The 24,581-nt window shown below is 40.6% G+C and overlaps 2 protein-coding genes across 2 annotated transcripts; one reads left to right on the top strand and one right to left on the bottom strand.

Annotated features, from left to right (window-relative positions):
* Positions 1–1,888: 1,888 nt before the first annotated feature.
* On the bottom strand, positions 1,889–9,856 carry mettl23 (methyltransferase like 23). Its single transcript, XM_034206718.1, has 5 exons — positions 9,477–9,856; positions 8,807–8,911; positions 2,525–2,762; positions 2,338–2,422; positions 1,889–2,201 (listed from the first exon to the last, which is right to left on the bottom strand). Exons 1-5 carry the CDS (start codon positions 9,597–9,599, stop codon positions 2,030–2,032), a joined length of 723 nt encoding a protein of 240 aa, XP_034062609.1. The 5' UTR covers positions 9,600–9,856; the 3' UTR covers positions 1,889–2,029.
* A 5-nt stretch (positions 9,857–9,861) lies between these two features.
* Positions 9,862–23,029, top strand: jmjd6 (jumonji domain containing 6, arginine demethylase and lysine hydroxylase). Its single transcript, XM_034206704.1, has 6 exons — positions 9,862–10,274; positions 10,999–11,387; positions 14,853–15,139; positions 16,867–17,002; positions 17,607–17,745; positions 19,958–23,029. The coding sequence occupies exons 1-6, from the start codon at positions 10,146–10,148 to the stop codon at positions 20,087–20,089; spliced, it is 1,212 nt and encodes a 403-aa protein (XP_034062595.1). The 5' UTR covers positions 9,862–10,145; the 3' UTR covers positions 20,090–23,029.
* The last annotated feature ends 1,552 nt before the right edge of the window (positions 23,030–24,581 follow it).

Genomic DNA, 24,581 nt, shown 5'->3' with positions numbered 1-24,581 from the left:
CAAGCCGGTTTCTCAAACTTACCTACCCCACCTTTAAGCATTATTTTTTATTAAATATGTAAATAGTGATATTTTCTTTGGAAATATACCTGTATTAAAGCCTAACGACACTGCCTCTACCTGCCACAGTTCTTTTATATTAGGGCTGTCAAGTTAACGCAAAAAAAAATTAACGCCACTAATTAATTTAACGTGCGATTAACATGTGTATTTGTCCTCGGCCCGCCCCGTAGTTTCAGAGCCCAAAGGCTTGACATTGTTGTTGTTGTTGTTGTTGTTAGTTGGATGGTGGGAGATTCTAGCGAGAGATATGGATACAAAACAAGGTGTTTTAAACAGCAAGCCAAGCACACAGCTGATGCTGACAGCCCCGCTCCTGCCGCTCGCTTGCGGTCGACGGCGCTTGAAAGTTTGCCGCATTTTGACCCACAGAGTGAACTTCAGTCCCATGCTTTGACTGTTATGAAGACAGAGGAGCGGCATTTCGCCGACAACTGTAAACAGGCTTTTCTGTTTGAGCAACTGGCTCAGTGCTCAGAAGTAGGGTTGGGAGAGAGTGAGAGGTTCCAGGTTGTTGTGTTGAGAATATTCAGGAGAATATTTGTCATTGTTCCAATAATAATAAACAAACATTTATATAAAGCATATTTGTCCACTCATATGTTGATAAGAGTATTACAAACTTGAAAAATATTCCTCTAAGGTACATTTAGCCTGGCCCGGGAGACCTTTTGGTACAGCCCTCGAGGTCATTTATAAACACACGCAAAAAAGAAAAAAATTATGAAATCTAGACCGCAAAAAAATGAAACAAGCAAGTACCTGTTTTTCCTGGCCAAGTCATGGTGAGATATCTGGATTAAGAGGTTTGCTTTTTCTTTGCACAGCATGAAAGAAAGGCAAAATGAATGGGCTGTGATTTTAGTATTTTTAAGCAGAGGTTAATAAATTGTACGGCCCTCGGAGGATGTTGACATTTTTTTAAATGGCCCTTGAGAGGAACAAGGTTCCCCACCCCTGATTTAGACCTTCAATAGCGCTTTTAAATTTGATAAGTAGGTCAGCACTGTAGTCAAGACCTGCTTTTTTTTAAATACGACTATTGGCCAAGACCAACTCGTTTTTATCTTTTAAAGACCTAGAAAGGGTTATTAATGCCTTTGTTACCTGGATTACTGCAACGCTCTGTATGTGGGTATGGACCAGGCGTCAATTAGACGCCTGCAGCTAGTGCAGAATCTTCTCACTGGCCATAAAAAGCGTGACCACATCACCCCAATTCTGGCCTCACTGCACTGGCTTCCAATTCGGTTCAGAATTGATTTTAAACTCCTTTTATTTGTTTTCAAAGCCCTAAATGGGCTGGCTCCTGCCTATATAGCCGATCTCCTCCATCGCTACACCCCAGACCAGGCTCAAAATCCGAGGGCACAGAGCCTTCGCAGCAGCTGGCCCTATGGCTCTGGAACACTCTGCCCCTCCATGTGAGGTCGGCCCAGACCCTAGGGGTTTTTAAATCTACTCTTAAGACATACTTCTTCTCTCTGGCCTTCTAGTCTGAGCGAAGCACGACTCCTGACATTTCCCTGCGTGTTATTTTTTTATTTGTGCTGTTGCATTTGTTGTAGTGTTTTTATTGTAAAGTATTTTTATTGTATGTACAGCACTTTGGCTCGACCAAAAATCGTTTTAAAAATGTGCTATATAAATAAAACTTGATTTGATTTAGAACAGATACAAAACGTGCGATTAATTTGCAATTAACTATGGACATCATGCGATTTATCGCGATATAATATATAAATATTTTAATCCACTGACAGCCCTATTTTATAGACATAGTCCTTATAAACCCAGTTTACGGTCACATAATCAGATTCAGAGATACTTTAATTATCCCGGGGGAAATCGTTTTTTTTAATGTTCCTTTTTACAATGAAATCAAAATATAACAACTATCACGAAAATACATTTCCCTGGGAAAAGTAGCTTTTTTAAATACAGTCCACATTCTCACTTCTGATACAGTCTACAATCCCAGGTCTCCAGTCTCCAGGGTGATGATCATCATGTCGATGCTGTGGTTTCCTGGCAGAGAGGATCCAGCCAGCTCAGATTTATCTGCATCAAATGTTTCCAGATCAACGTCCACACAGCTCATCTTCCACCTGTTGAGCAACACTTCTATGGACCAGTCAGCACTGTTGTGGCAAAGGGGGGTAGGAGGGTGGCATCAGGAAGAAGGAGAAGAGAAGGAGGAGGTAGAGAGGAAGGTTAAAATTGAAACATTGTACTCAATCCTATTTTATTTAAAAGTGTAATGAGTGTATTCACCACCTCCTTTCCTGGTATGTGGTCCAAAACTGAGCTCTGGGGTTTTTCCTCAGAAGATAAGCGATGGTCAGGAGAACGTCTTCAAAATCTGAAACAGGGCAGAGGCGTTATTACCCGGGTGTACATGCACACTAGACGTTATTACTCAGGTGCACATGCACACAGGAAGTACGTGCACACAGGGACTGACCCCGGGGCTCGTAGAAGACGTCTGATCCCAGGATGATGTCCAGCTGGGGTAGCTGAGTGAGCTCAGGTGAGACCTCACCCCAGGTGAGAGGCAACACGCTTATGTCGTGGAGGCCGTTTGCTGCACAGCTGCGCCGGCAGTTCTCCAGACAGAGAGGCTTCTCGGCGTTGTCCGACAGGATCACCTTGGCCCCGCACCGAGCAGCCACCACACCGGGCAGACTCACACCTGCACCGAGCTGTGGAGACACACATACACTCAGAAAGTATGTCCAGCAGGCAGAGGTGGGGGACTCGAGTCACATGACTTGACTCGAGTCAGACTCGAGTCACATATTTTTGGACTTGAGACTTGCTTGACTAACATTGATAAAAGACTTGACTTGACTTTGACTTGGTATTCATGACTTGACTTGAATTGAGACAGATGACTCAAAAGGACTTTACTTTTTAAAATATTTACATTTGTTTTTGTATTATACGGAACCCCTAAAGGGCAATGAAAAAATATATATACTGTATCTCGTTCGCACGAGAAAGTTACTGGAGCGCCAAGTAGGAAGTGAAGCACACAGGAGACAGCCGTTTCATTGCAGACTGTAATGTTTATGTTGGGAAGTGGCAGTGCAAACATTATTTGAGATATATTTCGAAACTCGGACTCTCATTCACTTCATGAAATCGCTACAGCACCAGGAGGCAGCGGGACATGTAACTCCGCCTCTGAGAAGTGCAGCACCAGCGCGCAAAGAGCTGTGCCTTTAAATGCCGCTACACACCAACCTGAGACCAAAGAACGCGTACCGAAGGCGTCCCGACTTCTACGTCCGCTATGTCGGCTACGATTCAACATGTTGAATCGGCCGCGGGAGGTGTGAAAATGTGCCGTAAAGAGACGACGGTGCGGGACACACCAACCTGAGTAGGGCGCCGCTAATGCCCGACTTCCTCTGACGGCCTCTGACTCCCAAAATTGGGTAGGTGTGTCAGGGCCTTTAAGGCCGCTACACACCAACCTGAGACCAAAGAACGCATACCGAAGGCGTCCCGACTTTTACGTCGGCTACGCCGCCCGCCTACGCCGCCCGCCTACGAACACACCGCAAAGACTTCAGTTGACGAGTGGCAATACCTGTCCTTACCAGCAGTAGTGTGTATTTGTCATTCAAAAGAGGCAACAACCGGAAGACAGACTATACACCGAGAGAAGAAGAACAGACTGCGTGATATAAACAAACAACAAATAGCGTCTGGGTTCCATTTTCACTCTCTCTCGTCGATCAAAAACATGTAAACATAAAAAAGAAACTCTTGCGTCCGGGTGAGATGAAAATGAAAAAGATGAACCGTCTGTGTGTGCCTTCTTAATCGTTTGTTTTGGTCCCTCGCTTCCGCTTCGCTTCTCATGCCCTGATTCGCTAAGCTGAACAGCCAATCAGAGTGATTTATTTGTCCCGACTTACTCTGACCTCCCAACATGTTGAATCGGCCGCGGGAGGTGTGAAAATGTGCCGTAAAGAGACGACGGTGCGGGACACACCAACCTGAGTAGGGCGCCGCGAATGCCCGGCTGCCTCTGACGGCCTCTGACTCCCAAAATCGGGTTGGTGTGTCAGGGGCTTTACGCAACGCCTTCACTGTGTTTACTTTCATTAGAAAAGCTAAAGAGCGACCGCAGGCTGGTACGTTTTAACCACATACACCTCTACACACATCGAACTGCCCGATTAATCCCCCTATTACTCGTTTTATGAAGGAGATGTCCGGTCACTAAGGCGCATGATGTTTGTGTTTGTTTGTGCTCTGCTCAGCTCAGAGGCCTGTACTACGAAGCCGGATTTTCGCTTAGCGAGCTAACTTCAGGGAAAACTCTGGGTTTCCGGTCCTACGACGCTGGTTCACTTCTTAGCGGGCTAGATCTCCATGGTAACTTATGCTGAACGGCTAGCCTGGTCCGGAGCAGGTTAGGTTCCAGGATAAGAGATCACTTTAGCAGAGCTCCGTGTGCGGAGTTTAAAGCGATCAAGTCATATTTCAGAATAAAGGAAATACAGAAAAACTGCCGTTGCAGAAAAGACGGCCGGCACAAATCAACTGACTGTGTGAACGTGAAAATTAATAGAATATCACCTCCCATCTTCAGAGCAATCTGACTAATATAACATTAGCGTTAAGAAAGCTTACTTAAATATCTTCCACAAGTTAACATAAGTAACCGGATCAAAGTAACATTACGTACAGTCCGCGGCACTGTGAATGCAGACGTCGATGTGTCCCATTATCATTCATATCATATCACATCATAATGTATCATATATTTTCTTATCTGAGTCAGCTTCTTGAGCCGCATCTGGCCGTGCAACGCTCACAGTGTCACATACTGTATGCAGAAGTATTATTTTAAGCAACACATTAAGTTGACGAAACACTCGAGTCAAATGTAATTAAAGTCAGATCCATTCGTGTCTTAGATCGGGCAGTGATATCAGAAACCTGTTAAGCGCATTCAAACACTTTTTCTTTTACCAGCTGTATTCACCTTGCATGTGGTTTTTATCCTGGATGAAGTGTTTAAGTGATGGATGTTTAAAGTTTAACGTCTTCATATTTGTCTAATATTATAGTTCACTTTTCATTCAGGAAGTATGACGCTGCGCTGTCAGTACGCTTCTCCATGTTTGCGATTGGTCAAATGTTGCTAACCCCGCCCCTTTTATGTGAACGCGCACATAACTAGATAGGGCAAAGCTGGCTTGAGTTAACGAGTTGATAACCAGCGTCGTAGGACCGCTTAGCGAGAGCGTGTTTGTTTTGGATTAGGTAAACTGGGTAACTCAAACATATCCAGGTTAGGTTGAACCGGCTTCGTAGTACAGGCCTCTGCTCTGTGTGTGTGTATTCGGTGTGTTCCCAAATAGAAAGAAATGTGTTTAATCTTAATGTGGCACTGTCTGCACACAAACACACACATATCATGCAATATTTATTTGTGCACGGACAGTTAGGAAAACAATGAGACAGTGTCATATGGGAGCACCTTAGACAGACCATGGAGAAATGCTGTGATTCTGCTGAAGGGGAGCCAGGGCAGGAGGCTTAACATGTTGATGTAAAATATTTGTGTTGTACTCCTGTTATCACTTTAGAGCCCTTTTAGAACTTATAGGGTTATAATTTCAGCGCCCCACTCTCCATTGCTGTTTATGTTGAAAATAAAACTAAACTTTTCATAACCACAATATGTTAACTGATTTAAATGTGGAAACTGGGGTTATTCATCCGAATTTCGTTGGACTTGACTTGTGACTTGCTTGACCTGAGCAATGACTTGACTTGCTTGACTCTGACCACAGTGACTTGGGACTTGCTTGAGACTTGTAGGTTAAGACTTGAGACTTGTAGGTTAAGACTTGAGACTTGCTCATGACTTGCACATGTATGACTTACTCCCACCTCTGCCAGCAGGTGACAAAGGTTGACAAAAATAAATGTAAATTGGAACATTTGATCCCATGACATTCCTGCTTCTTTTCTCGCACACATGTATCATCCTACATATCATTTTGTGTGGAGTCTAACATTCCTTGTAAAGACATTACCGTCTTCCCTAATAAGCCGTGGGTCACGAAGGAACTAAAGAGTGTTATAAATAGAAAGAAATGTATATTTTATACTGGAAACAGTCAGGACAAAAAAGAAATTAACAGAGAATTAAGAAATGAGATAAGAAAAACTAAAATAGTTTATAGGGATAAGGTGGAACTCAAATACAGCAGTGGAGATCTTCGGGAAGCCTGGAGGGGAATCAAATCAATGTCCTCCATCTCCCAGGGTAACAACAATGACAGGGCTAGGAATACCATTAACATTGAGGGAACAAATGAGGCAGACCTCCCCAATGCTTTTAAAAAATGTTATTCTCGATTCGAGAAAAATGATTTCTCCATAAACACCTCAACCCTTAGAGAGTCTCTCTCACCTATCTCAGACATAGTCATTGAACAGGATGATGTTAGGAATCTCTTAAAACGAGTCAATATTAGGAAGGCCCCAGGTCCTGACCATATTTGTGGGCGTACACTCCAGTATTGTGCTAGCGAACTCTGTGGTGTTTTCCAGCATATCTTCCAATTGTCACTTGAGAATAGCCAAATTCCTGATATGTGGAAATCCTCAACTGTAATTCCCATCCCTAAGAAGCCTCATCCTAAAGTCCTAAACGACTTCAGACCGGTGGCTTTAACGTCATTGGTAATGAAAATGTTTGAAAAAATTGTTAAAGGCCTTGTCATGTCAGTAGTAGGTGGTGAACTTGATCCACTACAATGTGCATATCAGGCAGGGAGAGGCGTAGAGGATGCAAAGCTTTTTATACTGCACACCCTCCACAAACACCTTGAAAAACCACAAGCCCATGCCAGGCTTTTGTTTGCTGACTTTTCTTCAGCATTTAACACAATGCAGCCGCATCTCCTGGTAGAGAGCCTATTATGTCATTTTAAACTGCCCGATCAACTTGTTTTATGGATTTTAAACTTTCTAACTGATAGAGAGCAGAAGGTGTCTGTCAATGGACGCCTCTCTGACTCTGTCATCACTTCCACGGGCTCGCCTCAAGGATGCGTTCTTTCGCCCCTACTTTTTATAATGTACACTGATAAATGCCGGAGCATGCAAGACAACAGCTACTTGGTTAAATTCTCTGACGATACCGCCCTCTTGTCCCTCCTTAGCGGCTCAGAATCAGGCCACGAGTGTGCTCTTGCCGATTTTATTTCCTGGTGTGATGACAGTTTTCTGGATTTAAATGTCTCTAAAACCCAGGAATTGATCATTGATTTTATTCGTCACAAGGATGTTCCTAAGGAGTGCATCATACACAATGACAAGGTAGAAATTGTCACATCATACAAATACTTGGGCACCATTTTCGATGACCACCTCAAATTTAATGTGAATACTGAGTGTATTGTGAAGCGGGGTCAACAGAGAATGCACCTTCTTCACAAACTGAACTCTTTCTCTGTCAGGCCTTTCATTCTTTGTCGTTTTTACCAAGCATTCATTGAGAGCCTTATTTGTTTTTCTTTTATCTGCTGGTTCCATAGCCTTACACTGAAAGACAGGAACAGCCTGAACAGCATTGTTAAAACCTGCTCCAAGATCATCGGCGTGAAACAGAGAGACTTAAATTCCTTCTGTAACCAACAGATTCTGCGGAAAGCCGAGAGCATTCTGAACTCTCCAGGTCGTGTACTTTCACATGAATTTCGTCTGTTGCCATCAGGGCGTAGATATGCTCTACCTGCTCAAAGGACTAATCGCTTTTCTAAATCATTCATCCCTTCTGCACTCAAACTTTTAAATTCTTGAAAAGGCTTTTAACTTGATTATTTATTTATTATTGTGATGCTTTGAACTATTTATAGTGTAAATTGGAATTATCCACATCTGTGCTCCCGGGTGTATCTGTGTGTTTTCTTCTTTTATGTTCCTGCCTGTGTACATGACATAAGCTGCTGCTCATAACCAATTGCCCCTTGCGGGATTAATAAAGTTGTTGATTGATTGATTGATCATTCATGTATTTGTGATTTTTTTCACCAGAATATATCACTTAAATCTCAGAATATACAGAGTCTTTTTCTAAGAACATATTTTATATCAATACGTTGTTTTTCTTTGGAAAATGTAGGACCTTATTACCTCAGACAGTATTCCATATTTTGCTCCAAAATGTGTGTATTATCTATTATAATGTTTTACCTGTTTTACTTGTAAGTTAGAAATTCCTATTTATTTTCTAAGAATATTACCCCCCTTCGCCAACTCTTTTGAATCTACAATGGTCCTAAAACGGCATTGTACATTTTAAAGATTAGTGATATTAAAAAAATGTAAACAACACATTATTAGTGTAAGTTAAAATACAAAGTGAAACAGGTAGATATCAAAATTCACCTTTAATTCTTATTTTTAGTTAAAGAATTTTGCGCCATTGAAAATGCAATAAAAATAAATAATGCTTTGTCATGTGTTAACCAAAAGGCAGGGCATTGTTCTGTTCTAAGTCACCTCATCTCTCTGCATGGAAATATGCTTGGAAAAAGGTAAATGTCATGTTGACTGAATTGGGTTTGACTACAAAAAGATCAAACTTGTCTATCAAGCCACTTTAACCGGCCTTGTGAACGTCCTGGTTTCCAAAATGGCAGCATAGATCACATCCATGGATGTATAATAAGAACGATCACATCATGTGAACTGAAATTCTTCTTCTCACCTCCAACACTGTCTTGTCTCTCAGCTCCTGTCTCTGTGACCATAGATACTGAGCCAGCACCACTGCACAAGGCCACACATACATGCCATAGTGTGGATCCAGGACCTAAGAGTGTGGATCATAGTTTGACTGCAAGTTAGTGAATGGTGATATCACATTATAAATTCAACATTTTAAAGATGAATTGCATATTACATCACTCATGTGTACGTGGCTGGCTCAAGATTTTTGAAAAATCAAGTCGCCTAAAGATCGGACTCTACATCATCCAATACAATGTTTTGCGGTATGCTGCGTTTAAACTGTAATCTGATTGGTGGACGTGAAGAGGCAATCCAATTGGTTGAAATGTTCTTTAATGAATGCATTCTGGGACACTTTATTAACGCCGAATAAAAGTAGTGGGTCTAATGTATATAATTACAATTGCTTGCGGTCTAAGCAGGTAAAACCCACGTATATAACATCGTTCATTTAGATTAACCATACGTTAATAGTTAAAAAGATGCCAATCATCCAAGTTATCATTTTATTTAAATAACGTTATAATAAAACTGCATGTATGATGATTTAAAGGGAAGACTCTACCGTCAAAGTCAGTTTCCGAAGGGCTATAAACACAACTGCTCTACCTGTATTATAATAATGTTCTTTAAAAACTCCAACGTACCTCAGGTATTGAAACAGAAAGGGACTCTTGTGTGTTTTCGTTGTTGTCCTCAAACGTAAATGTTTTGTATGCTATGTTAGGTGTTTCGGCTTCACTGTGGTCCATCATGAGGGCTAATACCATATAACATCACCAGCTATTATTACGACTCTTTTTTTCTGAAAACAATTTCTTGTTAACTAATTTAATTTATATTTATGTTCATCACTTGCAGCCCACGCTATGTCTAGTTCCGTATTGCTATCTGCAACAGCCAATCAAATCACAGTTAATGCCTGGCGGGAAGGCTCACCTACATCCCATCAAATAAACGTATTGCTTTTGCGGACGCCGAAGCCAATGAGCTTTCTGTTCCGGAAAAGAGGCGGGCGCTACGGATGTCAATCAGTTGCCAGCACTAGCTAGCTAGGCTGTCTTGTTAGCTATTTAACAAAAGTGTGTCGACCAAGCAGGTTTTAAAAAGTGTCTTTACATGTGTTGGTGTAGATCTGAGGACGTGTTTAACACATTCACAGAATTGTTTTGTTATCTAATCAAATACATAAGGTGAGGCTGTCAGAACAGCGCAGCTAGCCGCCGGGTTGCAGTGCAGGCTAGTGGATGTATTTCTGCATTAGCCCTGGGATAGCTCGATAGCTAGCTGAGAAGCGGTTAACACACGGAGGAGAAATGAACCATAAAAGTAAGAAGAGGATTAAAGAGGCGAAACGGAGCGCCAGACCCGAGCTGAAGGACTCGTTAGACTGGATAAAATACAACTATCATGAAACGTATGACCTGTCACACCGCACCGTGAAGGTAAACTGTCAATGTAGCAAGCTAACATTAGCAAGCCGCAGCCCACAGTAGGTGTGCAGCTTGTCACGTACACACTGAGCCGGGGTTTCACAAAAAAAATCAAAGTGAATCTTAGTATAATTTCAGACTCTGAACCCTTTATTCATACTTCATCACATACTTAATTGTTTTAAGCTGTTTGATGGAATACATGTGTTTATATTAATGGACTTTAATGTATTTATTTATTCTGAAATGCACAATTATGGTATAACAAAGAAAATCGTACCAACAAATCTGGCTCCATCCAACAATGCTCATTATTTATGTGTTGTAAGTTGGCGAATAGATATATACTTAAGATATAAAAAGTGCTAAATGTAAGATAGATGGACACACACTACGTTAAAGTGTATTAAAGGTAAAGTGACGATGTAATGGTAGTTTCAAATAGATCAATAGTCAAACATGAAAAAAACAAAATTACCTTTACACATTTGAAAAAGAAATCGGAGGACTTTTCACAATTTGTTGACACGATATTGTTCTAAAGCTCTTATCCGAACATAGAATAGAGATGGAAGCTGGAAATGTCCTGTCTCAAAGGTTGGGAAATATATATTTAAAAAAGAAGATGTATTATAATTTAACAGGTTGAACCCTTTTGTTATCCAGATGGACAGAAGAGTATGTGATGATTTTGGAAATTCCGTTCCATGTTTTACTAATATCTGTTGTGTTACAGGATAATGTGGAGCGAGTGGACACGCTCCACCTCAGCCCAGAAGAGTTCATCCGGCGCTTCGAGCGGCCTTACAAGCCTGTTGTCCTGCAGAGCAGCCAGGAGACCTGGCCTGCCCGGGAAAAGTGGACCCTTGAGCGCCTTAAACGCAAATACCGCAACCAGAAATTCAAATGCGGGGAGGACAACGATGGGTACTCTGTGAAGATGAAGATGAAGTATTACATGGAGTACCTGGAGACCACCAGGGACGACAGCCCGCTCTACATCTTCGACAGCAGCTACGGTGAACACGCCAAACGCCGCAAACTGCTGGAGGACTACCAGGTGCCGCTCTTCTTCAGGGACGACCTGTTCCAGTTTGCAGGGGAGAAGCGCAGACCACCGTACAGGTCAGATCATTTCACTTTCCAGATAATTACATTTCACCTCCATGAGTTGTATCAATGAGTGGGTCTCTGATTTCCTGTTCAAACTTTACACAGTGCTACCAATTGTTACACAATTTCACTAATCAATACATGGTGATAAGACACCAATATATGCCACAATGGGCCTGCTAAGATAAAGAAGAAGACTATAAACCAGTACGGAGTAAGAATGTTGCACAGTTGCATTTCCTCTCCCTCTCCAATGCCACTCAGTCTGCGAATTCGACACATTAAGTGCATTTCCAAACCGACTAGCAGACACAGGATGTTTTTAAACCCTCCAACAGGAAGTCTGGATAGATCATGGAACATGCTGTGTACAAATAGTTCTGTGCATACATTTACTAGTAAACTGCGCAAAATAAGATGGGCAGCATACTGATGCAAACAGCTCGAAGGTTATTTAATATGTGTGTATATACACATACATATTAATCATGTAATAGGCACTGATTCGAAACTATGTTTACAAAAAGTTACGTCAGTTCCTATTGTTGCCGGAGAGGGAAATACGTCCCTAAGCTTGCTGCTGTATCCTACACTGCTCCTAGTACTAGACTCCTGGTACTAGGATGGGTTAAATGCAGAGAACACATTTCACTCTGTGTGCTGTGCTGTGTGCTCTGCATGTGTGACCATTAAAGACGCTTTCATCCCTCCCAATTCTTCTACACCAAGTATGAAGCCTCATTCAGCTGAGCGTTACTGTCGAAGTTTACAATAGGACGTTCTTAGTATTGATGGCGAGATGAAGCCTTGTGAAGCTTTGAAGCTTTCCAGCCAATTGGCCTACCTGCCTGTCAGCCTTCCATCTGTGCACAAACTTATCTCGTGCCCTCATTGGTCATGTGCGTGTTCGTGTGTGTTGGAGGAGGGGCTCTGTAAGGAAGTGGCAGATTTCTTCCGGCTGTGTATTCTCAAATTCTAGCGCACTCGAGCTGGTTTCTCCAAAATTACCTACCCCACCTTTAACCGTACAACCACCTACAAGGTAACAAAAACTAAAATAAAAAGGAGTAACAGACCAAAATACCATTTCAAGCTGGTTTTAATTCTGCAATGAATCCCTGAATGAACAATTCAACAGGAATTTTGATATGGCTTCCTCAGTGTTCAAGTAGGTAGGCCTACACCCTACAACAAACGTTAACATTGGTTTACTCACCAAGTAAAGTGCACTCTCTTGCTAAATAAAATAAAATATTCAAGGCACAGTTTCTCAGTATAAAAATGCACTTTCTGTTTTAGGTAGCACTAGCAGTGATGTAACATCAATAAACATGAAAAGGAGAGTAAAACATAACTAAGTAAAACATCAATGAGGAAAAGTCAGTGCCAAACAATTAAAATGTAAACTTTAGACTTGAAGTGCAATCAAGACTTTAAATAACTGAACATCTGTTTCCAAAGGGAAAAACAATATAAATACCTTATTGATAAAATATAATATAAGCCAACAGAATCAACCAAGACAATAAATGAAGTGCAATACTGTCTGAATCCTGACTAGACAGCATGGTTTTTACTAACCGTTATCAGTATGTAGTTACTTCGGCATCATTTTGAAACGTGTATTACAATTAAATTACGGTAAAATAGGTTAATTTTGTCGTAGTTGGTTTCCACCACAGTATTTACATGGATATAAGCTCCGCCCCCTCTCCAGCGTGTCCTGTTTGAATGACAGGAGTAAACACAGCTGACAGCCGCGGTGAAACTCCAGCGGTTAGGGTGAGAATATTTCGCATTGCGTCCGTTGTGAACGCAGCATAACGCAGTTCAGAAACCACTGTTCTGACGCTTTTAAAGCAACTTCGAGATTTTAACAGTATCAGGGGCACACAGGCCATGGTGGCCGTAGGACGTACAATTATTTTCGGGGCTTCACGGCCGCCGTGAAAATCCTACCCTGGTGCACCATCACGATAGATATGATATCTCTGAAAAGGCATATCGTGGAGACCTAATATCGTCTCGACGATATATATCGTCATATCGCCCACCAACCTCAACATAGGGTTGAGTCTATCTAGTCCGCTGCGCTTCGCCCCAGCTCCGTTACTGCACACACACCCACAGACCGACACAGTACACACATCAGCAAGTGAGACAAACAAACAAACAATCTTCAGAAGGGGTCTGAGCTGTTCCGTTTCCACCGTGGCACCGGGCCCGGGTACAGGAGGGATATTATGAGTAGGGATGCTCCGATCGACCGGCCGCCGATCGATATCGGCCGATAGTCACTCTCTGCCGATCGATCGGTGCTCTCTAAAAAGGCCGATCGGGAGAGCCGATCACATGACTTAAAATACATGACACTTTTCTCTGTGCGGCAAAGCAAGCTCGCCAAAATGGCTTCACCAGTCTGGCAGTATTTTAAGGTGTCAGAAAAAGACAATAAAATAGCGCTATGCAACGTGTGTGAAGCAGAAATCCTGCTGCTCCACCCGCTGTGTGTTGTGTGTTTGGCTCCGCTCACCGGTCCGTACCGGTGAGCGGAGCCAAACACACACTAAGAGTTAGACCTAACACACTTAACTATTTTATCTTCCTCTGGAACAAGCTAAACTAGTTCTAAATATATGTATTCTTCACTCATTCATTCACTCATTCTTCAGTGAGCTGCATCAGATACTGACAGGCTGTCAGGAGGGAGAGAGAGGAAAAGAGAGCGCTTCCGCTCATTTCTCCCGTGTTATTATCCAAAGTTAATGTAAACTTGAATAATGTACTTATTTCCAATGTAATATGGAAATGTAATGTGGAAGCGCCAGTGAATGAGCCCCATTAACTGAGTTTTAAACTTTAAATGGAAGACCCCCATAGCCCCCACCCACGCGATCGGCCCCAACATTGGCGATCGGAGCATCCCTAATTATGAGTGTTGTAAAACTGAAGTGTCAGTGGTTCCACCGATCTGAAGCACTATCTGAAGCAGTCCCGTGGTATCGCCGGGCAGCGAGGCCTTCGTTTGTCATCGATGACGTCACACTGGCCTAAAACAATATATCGATACAACGATCATGTTGGTGCAATACATGTGGACATGAGCACGAGCCACCACTTACTTTCACTTTCCTTTTCTTTTTTTTTTAAAGTGCTAATGAAGTTTTATTTTTCACTTTTTTTTCCACTTTCATATAGATCACATGGATCACCACCATTAAAACACAAGAAAGAAGTGTCTAGATGCGCTTTTAGTAATCCATCTTTAGAAAATTGTATTGAGGTTTCAGCACGGCACATCTACTTCATTCACATCGCCCAAGTGCAGTCTCTTTTCTTCTTTCCTTTTCACATTTTTCATCCAGTTCACGGAAAAGAGATTAGGAGAAGGACGTGATTTCTAATTAGTTTTGCTTCCTAATCGACCGAAGCCATGATGTTACCGCTAACGGGGTTTGTCTTCTGGTCCCCTCACAGGTGGTTTGTAATGGGCCCCGCTCGCTCCGGCACTGGCATCCACATCGACCCACTGGGCACCAGCGCCTGGAACGCCCTGGTTCAGGGACACAAGAGGTGGTGTCTGTTCCCCACCAACACGCCCCGTGAGCTGATCAAGGTGACCCGAGAGGAAGGGGGCAACCAGCAGGACGAGGCGATCACCTGGTTCAACGTGGTGTATCCCCGGACGCAGCAGCCCAGCTGGCCTCCAGAGTTCACACCGCTGGAGATCCTCCAGAGACCCGGGGAGACCGTTTTTGTGCCTGGTCAGTGAAGAAACATCATTTTATAAGACGTAATAATTCTCCATCAGAATCTCAACCATGAAAACACTAAAACCAATAATTGATAATACCTTCACATAAGCATGTCCCAATGATCTTGTAAAGGATTCTCCTAGGAGACTTAAAACTGACGTGAGATCAGTTGATGATGGAGGGAACAAAGGAGATGCTTACCCAGTCAGACTACCAAAACATACCATCCCTACACCCCTGTATTAAGGAGATTGTAGGTAAGACATGTTGGGGGTAATATTCAGGGACATTTGCCCAACATTTAAGTCTGAAATTGTGAATGGGCCAAATCTGAGTTTTCTTAGAAGTGATGAGTCACCTGGAATGTGCTCTGTCATTTAAATGGTTTACCTTCAATGGCTTCAATACCTTAAATCCTTTTAATCCAAATTACACATTTCTCTTGGTTTGAAAACAATTTAACAGTTGGGATGATGTAAGTACAGAACTCCACAAAATATACAACATGTTTTTCGACATTTGAATGCATAAATGGAACATATTATACATTAAAGACACATTGTTTTCACCACACAGTGTTGGTGGTGTGTACATCTGTGTGTATCAACAGAGAGACACTCGGTGACCTAGACTCACATCAATTTATGCTAACAAGATTAATCCCAGGATTTAGACTTCACCTGTCTGACAGTAGATTACATCACAGACCAAACACCGACCTGTGTGTCTGTTAAAGCACACTGGCTGTTGTTTTGACCCTCTTGCTTTGTTTACTCGTTTCCCCCCACAGTTTGTTACAGAAGTATCCATCTCTATTAGATTTAATAATTAGATTTAAAGAACATTCGGGATCAAAAAAATAATGAACAACGAAAAGGCATTTTAGGGAAATATGCATTATCATATTATTATTATTATTATTTCGATGGCGAATGTGATTTTGTTCCATCACAAATATTTAATAAATTAAATATCTTCTAGCAGCTACACTAATACGTATTTATAAAATATTTGCGGATGAAAAGTTTGGTCCAATTAAAGTAAATGTTTGTCCTAAATAAAGTCATAAATTATGTAAAAATCTTATGACACAAAGAATTAATATTTGGCCCAAATCAAATGGTAGTTGTTGGATTTCTGTACAAATATCATCCACAATAAATCCATATATGTTCAGGAGTTCTGTACCAAAAGTTATTTTTGGTCAGTATCTGATAATCAGCTTCAAACAGGAACTGACATTTCATCAAGTAGATTTGTTTTATTTTTTAGACAGAAATTGAGGTTTCTCCTCAGGAACTTCTCAACATTTCTTAACCAGATAGAATATATTTTTAAATTGTAATGTCAACAACATTATTGGCATTATTATCATATAAATAATCCAAATGTGTTTATTCATCGAGATTTCTTCCCATTAAACACAAGCTCTAACAGGTAAACACTTACTTCACTGATATTTGCAGCCTTTTTATCAACTCTTCTAATTTTCTGTATCATCTTAAAACGTTTATTTGATTTTTTTTTTTTTAAGATTTAATTTTTTTCAAACAAATGAGTATCCCTGACACTCATTAAGCACCCACTGACAACATGTGAGTAAACAATCTAAGAATGATGTTTAAACTGAGGAAAGAGCAGCTGCAGCATTTAGACAAAACATGGAAGCAGTGCTGCAAGGTGTGCCATCTAGTGTTTGTTTCTGATGTTAACGGTGACTAGCTGTGTGTCCACAGGCGGGTGGTGGCACGTAGTCCTCAACATGGACACGACCATCGCCATCACTCAGAACTTCGCCAGCTCGACCAACTTCCCCATCGTGTGGCACAAAACCGTCAGAGGGCGACCCAAACTCTCTAGGAAGTGGTACCGGTAAGAGTTCAGAAACACACAAGTAAACAAGACTTTAGCTTTACTCCCCTTATGCTGCTAACCATTTGCCCACTTTCAGTTTGAACGCAATAGTGATAGTTCTTCTTGTTTATCCCTAGCAGTGTTGTAATCAATTAATAATATTTAAAATGCGCATATTATTCTCATTTTCAGGTTCATATTTGTATTGAGTGCCTCTACTCGGTAAACTACTAATTAGAGCATGGAGACATGTCACAGTAGAGTCTCCTGGGACATGTCTCCATGCTCTAATGTTCAATCTCTTTATTGTTCTCATACTGCCTGTGCTGCAGCACATCTTTTCACCCTCTGTCTGGAACCAGAGCCCAGTCTGCTCTGATTGGTTAGCTGGCCAGCTCTGTTGTGATTGGTCAACTGCTTGGAGATGTCCTTAACCTAAGTTATTTTTATGCATATTGTCATAATATCAAAATATCGGTATTTTATCTGAAAAAGGTGTGATATTTTTTGATGTGGATGCATGTTTCTGTGCTCAGATAAAGTTGTAATCTTAAAGAAATGCTTATTGGTTATGATGCAGTTATTCATCTTGTAAAGTAGAGCTCCTTCGTGGTTGTTTCAGGATCTTGAAGCAGGAGCGCCCCGACATGGCAGTGCTGGCGGACAAAGTGGACCTGCAGGAGTCGACCGGCATCGCCTCAGACAGCTCCAGTGACTCGTCTTCATCGTCCTCCTCCAGCTCCTCTGACTCCGACTCTGATGTATGTGCTAAAACACACACACACACACAAACAGACACACACACACACACACACACACACACACACCACACACACACACACACACACACACACACACACACACACTGAGGTTTCATTTATGCTAATAATACAAAACAAACTGAATATTACATTTATGATTGATATCAATCACCCTAATTATTTAGAATGTAAAGAGATAAATGTTGAAGTAAAGGTAGGGATGCACAGACATGCACCGATGGTAGCAGATTATAAATTTGCTCTATCACTGGAATTGTCAATTATTATGGACAAAATCTGATGTCTGTGCTTCATTTTGAAGGATTAGAACACTGTCTGAGGGCGGTCTGCCGTAACTGTAAAGTCATTCGGGGGGGGGGGGGCTCTCCTCTCTATGATGAGCTGCTGCTGTGGGGGGGCACATGCTGCAGGATTTTTGCCCCCCCCGGGATGGCTAAATGTAATCTAACATTCAGAGCGTGTACTTCACATCTGAGCTGGGAGAGATGTTTCACAACTTCAAAACGTTGTCAAAAGTGGCACTATCCTGTGGTAGCCTCTCTATCGTCAGAACAAAATGAATACAGACCCAGGAAGTGGTCTATCCGAGACAAACACATGTACTTTCCAAAATAATTAGTTGTCCTTGTTGCAGTTGAGGTTAGGGATTATAAAAGTTGAATAAAAAGTTTTAAAGGGTTGAATTAAAGAATTTCAAAATTGGAACTTTGAATTTAGAAGATTAATGACGGTTCTGAATGTTAATTAAGAGGATAAAACATTACATTTCTGTCGGAATTTGATTTCAAATTTGGGATATAAACAATTAATTAATTGAATTAAAATAAAAAGTATAATTATCACATATAAAATCAAACTAATAATGAACCTTTGAAATATAAATTAAATGTAGAGAGCGCATGAGTCACAGCGCACGGACGCAGCGGTATAAACAGCAGAAGCTCCGCTAAGGATTCTTATTGTGTGTGTGAACAAGCAGCGAGGACACACACGGAACATTTAGTTCTAGTTTCTATTAGTCATATCTGAATATAACAACCCAATAAATACTACAGAGGAAACGGAAACACTGAAAATATAAGCGTCGGCAAAAATCGCTCATCATGAAATGAAAGCTTTATCGTTTTCTGAGGTCAGAATGATGATATATTATAGGTCTATATATGTTGATACAAAGCTAGGCTACTGCCCGACTCACTGCTGCCGTTTTCCTCCGAGTCTGAGAAAGTAACACACGTTGGGGATAATTAAGCTCCGTGTTTTGTTATGAAGCCGGCATTCAGGAAGCTGCGCTCTGATGGTGTGGATATGGAGGAGACTTTTTGCCGTCGTAGTTTGCCTTTACTCGCTCAGAAAGTAGATCCACACTTTGGATTTCCTGCTGACCAAATTCAGTTAATGACCAGGCTCCGCTCGGAATGAAGTCTGAGGGTTTCCGGCTGGCGCGTCATAGCACATGCAGCACACGGATGGTGCATGTCTTTTAAAAAAATCTATAATTACTTTTTCTTTATACAATTTCTTTTTTTTCAACTAATCGACTAATGAAAAATTGCTCGATTAAGACTTTATTTGTCGACTAGTGATTATTCGACCATTAGGGGGCAGCCCTAATATAAAGGAATACTTATCTATCTTTCAACTATCTTAAAGGGTCAAATGTTGAAACAAAGGGTTAACATTTTAACTAAGGATAACGTTTTTACTTTAGGTGTTTTAAAGATAAAGGGCTGAATAAAATGAACTTCCAGAATCCCCCAATTTGGAATCATTAATACAAATCTAATTTAAAGAGCAAAGAGGTAAATTGCAACATAAAAAGTTCAGTTTAAGTGTTGAAAGTTGAATTAGATATGTGGGATTGATGGGTTCACTAAAGTACATATCTACTTAAAAGGTTTTTAAGTTGAATAGAAGGTTAAAGTGCTTTTACCAGTAGATTTAACCGGAAACACGTGGAGTTAAAGGGTTCAAGTTGATAATAAAGTTGATAATTGAATATAAGTGTTGCAATCCTGCTGACATTGCAGTGTGAACACGCTGTGACGACCCCTGCTTATATAAATCCTGTCAGCATCACACGTGGCGCTCTGAAGCGGTCAACAGGTGTCAACATGTGACCGTAACACGAGACACGCATGTAACATGGTGCAACACGGTGCAGCGCTCTGAACACTTTGTCCTCCCGCAGGCCGCCTCGGGCTCCGAGGGCGACCCCGTGTCCCATCGCAAGAAGAAGAGACGCACCTGCGGCACCGTGGCCAACGGAGACACCAGCAGCAAGGACGACTGCGTCAGCAAGGAGAGGAGCTCATCGCGGTGACCTCCGACCTCTGTCACACATACACACACAGAAAAAGATGCTTCCTTTGTGGTTTTAGGTCTGAAGCGAAGGAGACCTGTCACTGTGCTTTCAATCAATGTTTGTGTCTGTACAGAGAGATTATCCGCAGTAAACACTCCGGGGAAGGTTAGGAGCGTGACACATGGTTTTAAAAGTCTCCCAGCTGCTCTCTCATGTGAGAAATAAAGGGACGAGAACATTTGTGTAACTGTAAAACATGACATCCATCCACCAGAGGAGAGAAAACACACTTCCTTTAAGAAAAATAAATATCAACATTTCTGAAGTGTTTGATAATCAATAGTTATGTGGATTTGAGGGAGTGGATAAAGGCAAATAATGATTGGTAAATTCAGAAATGTTAATCTAAATAAAATAATTCAGCTTTACAACAATGAAAAGACCCCACTTATATTACAATATCCAAAATATAAAACAATATCTAGTCTCATATCACATTATCGATATTTTGCCAAGCCCTCTTATGGACCACCTTCACAAACAGACGCATTTCTGTACACCATATTAAAGGCCAACTTTAACCTGGACTCTATTTCCCGTGTTTAGGTGAGTTACGGGGACAGTTTTGAGTGGGAGCGCTGCAGCTGCTAAACGCGCAAACCTTTATCAATGAATATCCTCTAAAGCTGCATTTCTCCCGCACGGTACGGCTTCACTCACAGAACTTCCTTTTCACTTGAAAATTGTACATCTTTAGTGAAGGCATGTTTGCCGGCTGCATTAAAAACAATGACCTGTTTGTTACCTGTGATGCTCTAACGACGGTTCTCTCAGACCAATCAGTCGTCTGCGGAATTTTTTACGTGACTATTTAGAGAAAACATACAAATAAGTCTAGTGAGTCGTTCCATGCAGTGGAAATGGTTCTTTAATGCGTTGGTTTTACCCCCCCGACACGCTCATATTGTTACTATACATGTCTATTATCATTATGAAAAGGAGCCTACTAAAAAATGTACTTACTCGTAAAATGACGTGAGATTCCGAACCAGACTGTTCCTTGAGAAATTAGGCTCCATTTTGAAAATCCTAGAGAATATTGTGATATGAGAAGCTGAGTTTGGCTGTTAGCCAATCACGTTATCACTGGGAAACTAGAGACTCGCTCAAGCAAAACAAAAAGAAAGCACTCTTCTAAATGTTGTTTCTGCGTATAACTGGTGGTTTTTCCTTAGAATGGTTGGAGGTTGTGTCGCTCCTCTACCTGCCTTGGTGATTAACCTTCACATTGAGAATTGAAAGTGTGATTCAGTCAGCCAGCCTTAAAGAAATGAAACGTTTAAAGGAAATGTGCGCATGTAAGAATGGTTAATTCTGTATGAAATACAGCAGAGAAACGGCTAACTGAAAACGTTTCTGCCATTTTCATGTTCTGCCTGCTTTGTGCCAAAATGCTGCAGATGGGAGAAACTGGCGCTAAATGTTGAGGCTAATCATTTTTATGCAGTCGCAAAACAAAAATCAGCAGAGGGCACTACGTTAACCAGAATGCACTGCTGTGTTTTGTTTTAGTTTATCAATCAGTTTGTGCATCTTGTTAAGAATAGAAGAAGAAGCTAACTAATTGATGATGCAGATTCAACACCACATCCAATATCAACAAATAAATAATTTGATGTATTGATTAGCTGTCGATTAGAGCTGAAACGTTAGTCAACAGACATCAAATTAATTAGCAGCGATCAATTAATTGCTTTGGATTACTCGCATCTCGGTCTGCTTCTAAAATGGGACTATTTATCGATGTCCTTCTCTTCTATAGTGGCAAACGGAATCTCTTAGTTGAGGACTACAAACGAGACATTTAAGATGTCACCTGGACCTCTTGGAACACTTTTTTTTTTGTATAACTGCTGCCTTTCTACAGACCAGTGTATCCCATTAAAATACCAGTAATACTTTAAATGAAACCTGCAGTAACCAAAAGATACACAGGATTATTGGCTCAGATAATACATAAAAATAGCAGTAATGATGTGGGGAAACCTCCACATAGCAGCAAATAAACACATAAACAAGATTATAAATGAAACCATCAGCTTTGAAAACAATACCTGCTGAGATTGAGTTCATCAAAAGTCATTATTATGTAAGAAGCAAGCAGAGAAGGTTAAATAGTTTACTGAAAGTGTTTATGAATTGTTTCAACATGCATGTTCTGTCACCTAAACTAAAGCCACGGGGGGAAAATAAACAGTCTAAACATGGAGAATTCCTGTTTTGTTTGAAAAAGTCTATCAAAAATACTGCATTCATGCCCACTTTTATATGATTAATAATGTTAAATAACGTGCAGTTCAAATCCGTTTCACACAACATGTAGGAAAGACTAAGCAAGCCACACACGACCGAGAAAAAAAGCAGTCGATTAATACAAAATACTGAAAATAGTCAGGTTGCAGAATTATTTAAAGAAAACATCTTGATTTGATATATTAAACATCAGAAAACAGTTAACGTCTTTAAATGTCTTTTGCGCAACACCCAAACATTCAGTTTACTGAGATTTGAACCGTTTTTTGCTTGAAAAATGACTTGGTTTTCTGACCAGTTTTTGATTTAAAAAATCTCTTGATCCACGCCTGGCTCAAGAGACGTTTGAAGCTTTTCTACAAATCCTTTAAAAAGAGCTGTAAAATGTTGCTGTAGACTAAAGTGCCTCTAAAGAAAGTTTGTAAGTTTGACTGTCTGTCTGTCTGTTGGGAGGTTTCTGTTTTTTATTTGTTTTTAAACTAATGTGAAGGCACCGTGTTGGTCCCTGAGGTCGCTCACATGGTGCCTTTAGGTTCTCTGAATCCTGTCTGCAATGTTAATAAAGTAAATCTGAGGAGCTCAGACAGACCTTGAGATGATAAATGTAATTTCTTTCGTCAATAAACTATTTTCTATGACTCCAAACTTGTTTGTTTGAGCGTTTTTTAAAATGTATTTAACTTAAGTATTTATTTTGGGACTGTTCATGACCTACATTTTGGTAAGGTGGTGAGTTTTTTTTAATTTAAAAATTCAACAAGTTATTTCATCTCATCCTAAAGATCCTAAACAGAAAAAATACACAAATTAAAAGTTTAATTTGTGCTGTAAAAATATTGTAACATTATTTCAATATTATTTTTTTACATTTGTATTTAAGTATTTACTTGTATATAGATATGAAGGTAAATACATATATAAGAAAATTAAACTAAAATATTATTTGTGTTTATTTATTATTATTTTGTTTTTAATATGTATTTGAACATTGGGTCTTCTATTTTAATTTTTGTTCGCAGCTTTTGTCCTCCATACTCATTAGGGTCTAGAGTCAGGGCTATTCAATTAGTTTGCAATGGGGCCGGTTGATGATCCAAAGCAAGGGGCCGGGAAAAAGATGGCTTGAAATATGAGCAATCATATTAAGAGCTTCAGATACAGTAAATACTACAACAGCATAGTGGAGTGCATATATTATGTTTAATGAAATCAAACAACATAGCCCCAAGGCCTTTATAAATCTAATTGACTCAGAACTCAGTAGGCCTACATCATACATGTGAAGCTAATTTAACCATCAACATCATTTAATCTGATTTAATTTAGGTGAAATTATCTAATCATTCAAGCAGAGATGCAATAAATGACAGGAGTTGTCACTACAGTAGCTAGTAGGTGGATTCGAAACCCGAGCCTGCCGAAGTTCTATGGGCTTAGAACAGTCTCATAATACACACATGCGCACAGAAGGATTCACACTTGTATTTCATGATCTGCAAAAGGATTCACACTTGTATTTCCGGATCCACACTTGTGTTTTTCAATGCACACACAAATGTGTTCCGTTTCATATACATGTAAATAAAATCCAAATACAGAAAAAAGTTTTACATGTGTATTTTTGATCCTCACATATTTGTTTTCCGTTTAAAACCTCTGAACCTGCAAACACAAACCACTTTCTGTGCACGGATCGCTGTGCATTCGTGTGTGGGTTTTTTGAGACTCCCCTGACGGTCAGCCGATTCGTACTTGTAATTATTTCTATCTATAGCCAATCTACGGTGGCCCTGAAGTGCAAGACACCACAGCATTTCAGAAAACACTACAGCATTTCAGAAAACACCACAGCATTTCAGAAAACACCACAGCATTTCAGAAAACACTACAGCATTTCAGAAAACACCACAGCATTTCAGAAAACACCACAGCATTTCAGAAAACACAACAGCATTTCAGAAAACACAACAGTATTTCAGAAAACACCACAGCATTTCAGAAAACACAACAGCATTTCAGAAAACACCACAGCATTTCACATTGGACGGAAAGGGTATTCCTTTAGGGAGAACACTTCTTGTTTGTGATTGGACAGAGCCGCAAGAGAAGCACTGCTGTGATTGGTTGTTTTTGCTGCCAGTCAAGAAATGACGCTTCGTGATTGGCCAAACACTCAGAGCTCACAGCTCCTCATATC

Source organism: Gymnodraco acuticeps, unplaced genomic scaffold (genome assembly GCF_902827175.1).
Source record: "Gymnodraco acuticeps unplaced genomic scaffold, fGymAcu1.1, whole genome shotgun sequence".
Lineage (NCBI taxonomy): Eukaryota > Metazoa > Chordata > Actinopteri > Perciformes > Bathydraconidae > Gymnodraco > Gymnodraco acuticeps.
Note: the sequence above shows the minus strand (reverse complement) of the source record. Positions and strands in the feature narration are given on the sequence as shown.